At 33.6% G+C, this 8,563-nt stretch overlaps 1 protein-coding gene across 2 annotated transcripts; it reads left to right on the top strand.

The window, feature by feature from the left end:
* Positions 1-2,641: 2,641 nt before the first annotated feature.
* On the top strand, positions 2,642-6,499 carry LOC132039705 (G2/mitotic-specific cyclin-2-like). 2 transcript variants are annotated; one of them, XM_059430220.1, is made up of 11 exons: positions 2,646-3,005; positions 3,127-3,271; positions 3,373-3,426; positions 3,537-3,582; positions 3,910-4,062; positions 4,159-4,281; positions 5,026-5,115; positions 5,210-5,431; positions 5,523-5,621; positions 5,879-6,057; positions 6,146-6,499. In XM_059430220.1, exons 1-11 carry the CDS (start codon positions 2,966-2,968, stop codon positions 6,291-6,293), a joined length of 1,299 nt encoding a protein of 432 aa, XP_059286203.1. In that variant the 5' UTR covers positions 2,646-2,965; the 3' UTR covers positions 6,294-6,499. The 2 variants fall into 2 exon arrangements, with proteins under 2 accessions (XP_059286211.1, XP_059286203.1); XM_059430228.1 differs by lacking the exon at positions 6,146-6,499 and having other exon boundaries at positions 2,642-3,005; positions 5,815-5,900.
* Positions 6,500-8,563: the final 2,064 nt, after the last annotated feature.

Here is an 8,563-nt window from a genome sequence, read left to right as displayed (position 1 = left end):
ATAAATTTTAACGGATAACTTGTTTCACCTAACAAAGTTTGAAATCATAATAAATCTTAATGAACCATTAATTTATGTGCCACAAGTAAGATAATCAAGATACAAGTACTTTTTCAAACTAACATCTAAACCTTAACATCAAGGAAACGTATTAGTCCTTTCACACAAAATTTATGGCATGTTTATTAGTTAACTGCATGGCCTTACTGTGCTTTAAGTTTTTTCCTTGTGTATTTTGTAACTATTCTTATCATAAATTTTACTGGATGACTGATCACTTATTTACCACTGCTAAAGATTGTTTAATTAAGGACTGTTAAATATTTGTATTTTCTTTTTAAGTCCTTAAATTACATACCTTCCTACTCTTACTTATGACCTTTCACACTTCCTTGCTGACAATTCAATATAAGACCAGGAATTCGAATTTCAAATTAAGAATTAGCTAAATTGCTGGAATCCCAAGCATTGATATTTATAATCCTAGCAATTCATAGTATATCTACAGCATAGTTTTTTTTTTTGTTAATGCTTAACACTTTAAAAATATAATATCATCAATTCAAAAACCAAGCGGCAAAAAAGAAATAAAAGAAAAAACTCAAATGCCAATTTGTTAACCGGTCCCTGGTAGTTCTTACAAAATATTCCCCACGAGGTTCTATCAATTTTAGAGATTTGTTTTCAGGTCTTTTTTTCCCTTCCCAATTGTGGATCCATGACTAGCACTTACTTGATAGCTATATTATATGTGCCACTTGGAACTTGTTTGGCCAAGCGGCTAAGAACTATACTTATTTTGAGAAGGACTTAGTAGTTTTTCAGAAAAAGTACTTTTGGGAAAAACAGTTTGTGTTTGGATAATTCATTTGAAAAGTGCTTTTGATTGTTTTTGGTTAATTTTTTTAACACGATACTTAGCGTCAAATTACGAAAAAGGACAAATATCCATGCACGTTTACTATTAAGATAATTTTATAGAGAGAAATTATTTTAAATATATATTATGAAAGACTTTAGTTAAGTTTTTACTTCTATTTAATTAAAATTAAAAAGTATATATTAAGATTTTCAATCAATATAATACATAGAAATATATGTCTAAACATTAGTTTCAAACTTTGACAGTTAAATGTATGATTGAGATCTCATAAGAATCAAAAGGAAATGAATTGCTACACGTCGTAACCAAACGGGTTGTTTCATAATTAGAAGATAATCTTTAGTAAGTTGTTAGCTACGTAATTCATCTAGTGTCATAATAGTTGTACGGTAGGGTTATCTCATTTTGAGTTAATGCACTTGTTTTCAGAAAGCCGTTTGCTCCATATATTAATTTATACAGTGCCGTAATAGTTGTATGGTAGGGTTAGATATAACCGTTATCGTAAATTTATAATCACGTTATCATACATTTTCTAGACAACGTATTACACATCATTATTGCTGAAATTACAAATACATGTCGACGAATCATTAATTACGTTTGACATGTCTTTAGCAAGCTGTTTGTTGTGTAATTTATCCACAAATTTCAGGGGCGGAGCTAGACTTGCCCGAGGGGTGTCAAGCGACACCTCTTCGCCGGAAAATTACATTATATAGATAGGTGAAATTTTGATTTTATACATATGTATACTAGAGTTTGACACCCCTTGACACAAGCTAAAGGCTCAGTGTAGCGATTAAGGGGTTTCAAAAAGTCCCTAAAGTCGTGGTTCGAACCCGGGTCACGATTTATCTACATTTTTTGACACCCCTTAATATGGATCCTGGCTCCGCCACTGTCCACAGTCGTAGTTGTACGGTAGCATTATCTCATATGAAGGTTACTATAAATTTATAATAATGTTATCATATATTTTAGATGACGCATTACAAGTTATTAAAGCTAAAGTTACAAAAACATTTCGACGAATCATTAATTACGTTTGAATGTGTCTTTAGTAAGTCGTTTGCTACGTAATCTATTCAATGTCGTAGTAGTTGTACGGTAGGGTTATCTCATATAAAGGTTATTGTAAATTTATAATCACGTAATCATAATTTTCTAAGTTTCATATTACACGTTATTAAGATTGAAATTATAAATATATTTAGCCAAATCATTAGTTATGCACCAACAACAAACATTAACAAATTAAATATATAATAAGCACACTTTCAACTAACACTAAAACCTAGACACATCAAGGGAAAAAGGAAATAGTCATTTCACACACAAAATTTAGTGCATTAGTTCATTTTTTGGCACATTCTAGTACTACTAAAAACCCCACAAAAAGCTTCATCATTCATGAAACTAAAATAGGAGGAGCCAATATAAGTGGGAGCCCTACAACCAAAAAGCCCAAAAGTGGGCAAGAGCGTATAGTATGACTATGACCTGTACACTATGGGTCTTCTAAAAGTGCAAACCCCAATAAGTTAGATTATTAAATGAATCCAACAATTAAAATAAGTTAGGATAACACTTACTATAATTACTACAATAATATCTAGTTTTTTACACTAATTTGAAAGCAACGTCTACTTTGTTAAGCCACATGACAAATCAGCTATATGTGACCGTTGTTACATTAGCTGGACTGTAAAAAGTCGTTTATACATGCTTATAATTGGATCCAACGGCCCCTTTTTTTTTTAACTAGCCGTTTCATTTGAATAAATAGAGAGATTTTGTGTATCAGTTTGTGTGTGTTTTTTTCTTTTTATTTCACCAGACACAACCCATTATTTTCTCATATCCCCATCTATAACTCTCTTCTTGTTTCTTCATTGTTTTTTTCTCTTCAAGACTGATCTTGGTTTTCTTTATATGCTCTCAGGTTTTAATCTGGGAGTTTTTACATTATAGGTTTAACTGACAAAAAGGTTCTCTTCTTTTTTCTTTCTTAGAAAAAAAAGATTCTTGATTTTTCATTCTTGATTGAGTTAAGTTCTTTTAGTAATCAAGAAAAAAGAAATGGCCATCACTGATGAGAACAAACCTTCAAATGTTCAAGGTATAAAAAACTGGTTCAGATTTATTTTTGTTTTGTGTTCTTTCTTTTTTATGTGTGTAAGAATACTAGTAGCTTTTGATAAGTGTGTTACTGATTTTTTTTTTCTCTTTTCATTGTTAAGTTAAAGGTAGGGCTGAAATGGGGGGCACAAGAAAGTTTGTTGGAATAGAAACAAGAAGCAACAGAAGGGTTTTAGGTGCTATTAATCAGAATTTAGTGACTGGTCATTCATATCCTTGTGTTGTTAACAAGAGAGGATTATCTGAGTAAGCTCTATTTAGATTTTCAAAATCTTTGTTTGACCATTTTTTGAGTCTATCATTCTTTGTGTTTTTCTTAGCTCATTTTATGATTTTCTTGTTCTCAGTGCAAATGGAATCTGTGGCAAGAATCTTCCTGTTGCTCATAGACCCATCACAAGGTTAGACATTAAAAAAAAAAAAAAAAAAAGATTAAGATCTTGTTTATTTATTTTGAATTTGAATTTGATGTTCGATTAACTGATACATGTATAAAACTTTGTAAATGAAGGAAATTTGCAGCACAACTTGCTAGCTCCCAGCAACATTGCTCAGAGGTACAATCTTTTTCCTTCTTATATATTCAATGATGAATTAGATTTTTCTCCTTTTTGATATCTCAGATATTAGTTTATATGGAGTAATTTTTTTTATATAAAATAACTCGGATAATAATACCGATGGTCTATCGAAACATTAATAAAAAATGGCCTCTCTCTTCCTATAGAGAGGTAGGGGTAAAATGAACTTTCCGTACATTCTAAATAACCTGTAATACTCCATATCCACTTTTGGGACATTCTACATATCCACTTTTGGGACTACACTGGGTATGTTGTTTTAACTCGGACAATATAATAATCTTTGATTTTTTATTTTTATAGGAAAACAAGAAACCTAAGATAGCAGCTGGAGAATTCAGTGTATGGGAGGATATCCCTCTCACAGATATGGAGGAAAATGAGGCATCTAAAGACCAGCCTGTCCCTATGTCCTTGGAACAAACAGAAACAGTGTCAAATGACAAGAATCAAATGGTAACAAAATAAATATCCTGTCCTAAAACTTTAATGTAGTATATTAATGTATATGTTTTGATTAACATTAATTAAATATATCATAAATGTTTTCAGGAGGTAGAAATGGAGGATATCTTTGAGGAAACTATAATAGATATTGATGGCAACGATGCAAAGAACCCACTTGCTGTTGTTGAATATGTTGATGATTTGTTTGCCAACTACAGAAAAATGGAGGTGGGTTTTGTTATAGCTCAGTAACTTACTGGTTAGCATTGCATAGATCCTTAATTTATAATGCTTAAGCAAATGTTTATAGTTTTGCTGATATGAGTTTCAATTGTAGTAAGGTTTTGGTACATTTTGAATGCCCACCAGCTGTTTAAAAAGTTGAATAAAAAAGCACATTAGTTAGATCCGACATATCATACCTTTTTCGACTGTTTTATGTATGCCTTTACTAGGATAGATTCCTATTACTTGCTTTTTCGATGAGGAAAGGTTCCCACACACCAATTATATTTCAAATTGTAGCATCTATGTTTAGTGAAAGTCTTCATGAAAATGATAAAGATTTGAAAAACCATATTACTTGACATGTAAAAAGATGCCTACATGCAATTGGTTGTATCCTGTAGGGCTACCAGTTCAGAATTCTAGTTATCACTGAAATTACTTGAGCCTTTTCTTTAAACTTCAGTAGTTCTTTAACATACTACTAAAAGGATTTTTGAAATGTGAAAAAGATTTATTTGAAGGCTTAAATGGAAGGAGAAAGGACGTTACTTTTCACGATTTTATGTTATGATTCATAGGACACTGAGTATAGGAACCAACCCATATTGTTTTGTGGTTCTCAAACTTGTTTGGTAATTTCCATCTATGTAACTACAGAGAGTTCTGCTATAGTGAAACTTTTTCTTAATTTACTTAGTAAATGTTTATATCTGCCCATGATTAATCATTGTCCATTATATTCAGGGTTATGGCTGTGCTTCTCCGAACTACATGGCAGAACAGTTTGACATCACCGAGAGAATGAGATCTATCCTAATTGACTGGCTAATTGAGGTACATATATTAAATGTTTCCTCTGCCCATGCAGAATTTTCTTGATAAATTTGCTCAAAGTATGGCATTAATATATACTCATTCTGATCAACAGGTACATCACAAGTTTGAGCTGAGGGAAGAGACGTTGTTCTTGACTGTTAATTTGATAGACAGATTCTTGGAGAAGCAAGGTGTTGTTAGGAAGAAGCTCCAGCTTGTTGGTTTGGTTGCAATGCTATTAGCCTCCAAATATGAGGAAGTTTCCTGTCCATTGGTGGAAGATTTGGTGTTTATTTCGGACAAAGCCTATACAAAGAAGGAGGTTCTTGAAATGGTATATTACTGGTCTCATTATAGCTGCAATTAGTAATACTTTGATCCACTTTTAGTATGACTAAAGATGGTCTCTTTTCCATAACATGCAGGAAAGAATGATGCTCAACACACTGCAGTTTAATATGTCGGTTCCAACTGCATATGTTTTCATGAGAAGATATCTTAAGGCTGCTCAATGTGATAGGAAGGTTAGTAGCTCTTGATGACAGCTCCTACAGTCCTACATTAGTGGACTCCTGGTTTTTAACATCTTGATTTTCATTATCAACGATGGCCCCGGAATTTAGATGTTTTTATCGACCTCTTTTTACACTTAGTTCTTTCACAAAACAAACACATTATTGTATCGTGTCACTAACTTTTACTCTTGGCTCTAAACAGCTCGAGCTGCTGTCTTTCTTCTTGGTTGATCGTGTCACTAACTTTTACTCTTGGCTCTAAACAGCTCGAGCTGCTGTCTTTCTTCTTGGTTGAGCTTTGCCTTGTGGAATACGAAATGCTCAAGTTTCCACCATCCTTCATAGCTGCTGCAGTGATCTACACCGCTCAGACCACACTCTATGGTGTCCAGCAGTGGAGCAAGACGTGCGAGTCGCATACTGGTTACTCTGAAGATCAACTTCTGTAAGTCCATTTAGAGGAATCTTCCAACTCAATTCTCAAGCTTGCTCTTCTTATTTAGTTACTTATTTTTTCTTTTCTTGCTGTTTAGGGAGTGTTCGAGATCGATTGTTAGCTATCACCAGAAGGCAGCAACAGGAAAACTAACAGGAGTACATAGGAAATACAGCACATCCAAATTTGGTTATACCGCAAAGTGCGAGCCTGCCCGTTTTCTTGTGCAGACCCTACAACAATAGAGAGGAGAGGGGCATGTACAGTTATTACTAACTTTATATGCAATTGGGATATATCGGGGTAATGGGAATTATAGGAAAAACTTAGTTTAGCAACTGTGGTTGCCCCGGGGAATTTTATTATTTCTTTTATAGAGCTCATTGTTGTTACAACATTACTATGTTCAACATTTGAACATGCCTCAATTTCAGTTTCCTTTACAGACAGAAATAAATCTTTCTCGGTGGTTTTTTGGCTTTTTGAGTCTTTTCGGATTGATTTTGCTTGCTTCCTTAGTTGTTTCAACGAGATTGTTACGTGAATGAATCTCTGTACCTTGAAATTGACCCAACACGGACTTCTTGTTTCATAAGAGGGTCCATTTGTGAGCCAGTAGATTGCACAGATAGCCGATTTTGGACAGGAAATTAGAGGGGATGAACCTTGGAAATAGTAGTCCTAATTTTTTTATCTCCGCTTATCCCATGAGCAAACCTTTAAGGTCAAAAGCCAAAAGGTTCAAGATCACCAACCTCTAAAGCCAGCAAGCAAACTTAAGATATTTTAGTCTAATGTTTAACCTCAGGACAAAATGCTTGAAATTTGGCTTGTGGCAATTCTTGCTTTAGATGAAATTAAAAGTTCAAGATCATCCACCTCATAAGGCCAACAAATGTCAAAAGTTCAAGATCATCTACCTCTAAGGCCAACAAGATGTCTGAAATTTGACATTTACTTGTGACAAGCAAACTTAAGATGCTTGAAGTTTTAACTTGTGGCAGTCCTTGCTTCAGATAAAAAGGTTTGAAGTTAGTTGCAAACTTCAGACATTTTTGTTTGAAGAAAGCTTGACACTCCTTGCATTAGACCAAAAAAGTCTGAAGTTCAGGCATTGACAATATCAAATTTTAGATTTTTCATTCATGATTATCATTTCCTGTCGCTCATGGTTCCTCAAAGTGCAGTTGGTTGCATTGTACACAATGTTTCTCGACTTTTTAGCTCAGTAAGCGTGTAATAGATTTCACCTGAAGTTTGCCAACACTAGCTTAAATGGTAAGGTGAAAACTCAGTATTGATGCATATGCTACAAGATAACAGATAACAGAGAGGTAAAACTTGCTTGAACCTGCTGTTTATGTCAAGTCAAATTAATTTACCACATAATTAAGTGACTCGATAACATGAAAATATTATGATCGGAAAGTTTATGTACAAAATGGGGTGGATTTAGAGGGTGGGGAGGGTGTTCACCCGAACACCCTCGAAAAAAATTAGTTTATACATGGTAGATTTTTTGTGATTACACATATATTAACTTTTGAATATCTGAACAAATGCAAAAGGTCTAGCATCCTATGTTCGATTCCCAGGAACAACATTAGTTTTTATATTAAGCTTTTGTTGTTTTTTTCTGAACCCCCTGAGCAAAAATCCTACATCCGCCATTGTGTACAAAGTACAAACACACAGGGTAAATATTTTTTAACTTGGTTCAAGCGTCGTATATTGTGTAATAATGGGTTCTATTACCAAATAAAAGGCCGTAGATATATATCCTCCATAAAATCATTTTAATGATCCGCAAATCCACTCTTTTTCTCTATCTTTCTACAAGCTCATTAAAGAATAATTCCTTAAAAGTGAAAAAAGGAGTTCTTCTTCATTCACAAAAGACACTTTTATTTTGAGACACCTTTTATTTTTTTAACATTAATCTGGTAATATCACAAGATTTTATTCCCTGTTTGTATTATGATACTTTTGGGCTTCTTTAGTAAGTAACCTTGTTAAATACTTTCGTTTGATGTCTAGCTTTGATGTTTGAAAAACATTTTTTAAAACAGACATAAAAGAATGGTTGAGAACTAAGGGTGTCAACTTGTTCGAACTAACGGTTTTAACGATGTAATGGACCGGTTAAACGGAAACAGGGACAGAGAACCGTAGAACCGGTTAACCGTTTAATTGTATACTCAGGTCGGTTCCAATATTTTAGGAGCAGGAACCGGTTAAACCGTAAAACCGGAACCGGACAGTTAAACGGTTTAACGGTGAAAATTAAAAAAAAAAAAAAAAAAATAGCCGTTGGGCCAAGTTAATGGACCGTTGGCAACGTCCATTTACAAAAATGGCCGTTGCCAAGCGGCCATTTTGTTAATTTTTGGCCCCCAAATTTTTTTTTTAACACTTTAACCCATCCCCCACCCCTATATAAACCCTTCTTCATTTTCATTTTAATTCACACCAATTCACTCTTCTTCATCTTTCTCTCAAATCTCAATCTCTCAAT

The sequence above is a fragment of the Lycium ferocissimum genome, chromosome 2, assembly GCF_029784015.1.
Source record: "Lycium ferocissimum isolate CSIRO_LF1 chromosome 2, AGI_CSIRO_Lferr_CH_V1, whole genome shotgun sequence".
Taxonomy (NCBI): Eukaryota; Viridiplantae; Streptophyta; class Magnoliopsida; order Solanales; family Solanaceae; genus Lycium; species Lycium ferocissimum.
The sequence above is the reverse complement of the archived record's forward strand: the minus strand, read 5'-3'. Positions and strand labels throughout refer to the sequence as shown.

What these genes read in the sequence shown, in the direction of transcription:
- LOC132039705 (XM_059430220.1), top strand. Translation starts at nt 2,966, where the DNA reads ATGGCCATCACTGATGAGAACAAACCTTCAAATGTTCAAG. An exon ending in AACAAGAGAGGATTATCTGA is followed by an intron (nt 3,272 to 3,372) that starts GTAAGCTCTATT and finishes TCTTGTTCTCAG; the next exon opens with TGCAAATGGAATCTGTGGCA. An exon ending in CCAACTACAGAAAAATGGAG is followed by an intron (nt 4,282 to 5,025) that starts GTGGGTTTTGTT and finishes CATTATATTCAG; the next exon opens with GGTTATGGCTGTGCTTCTCC.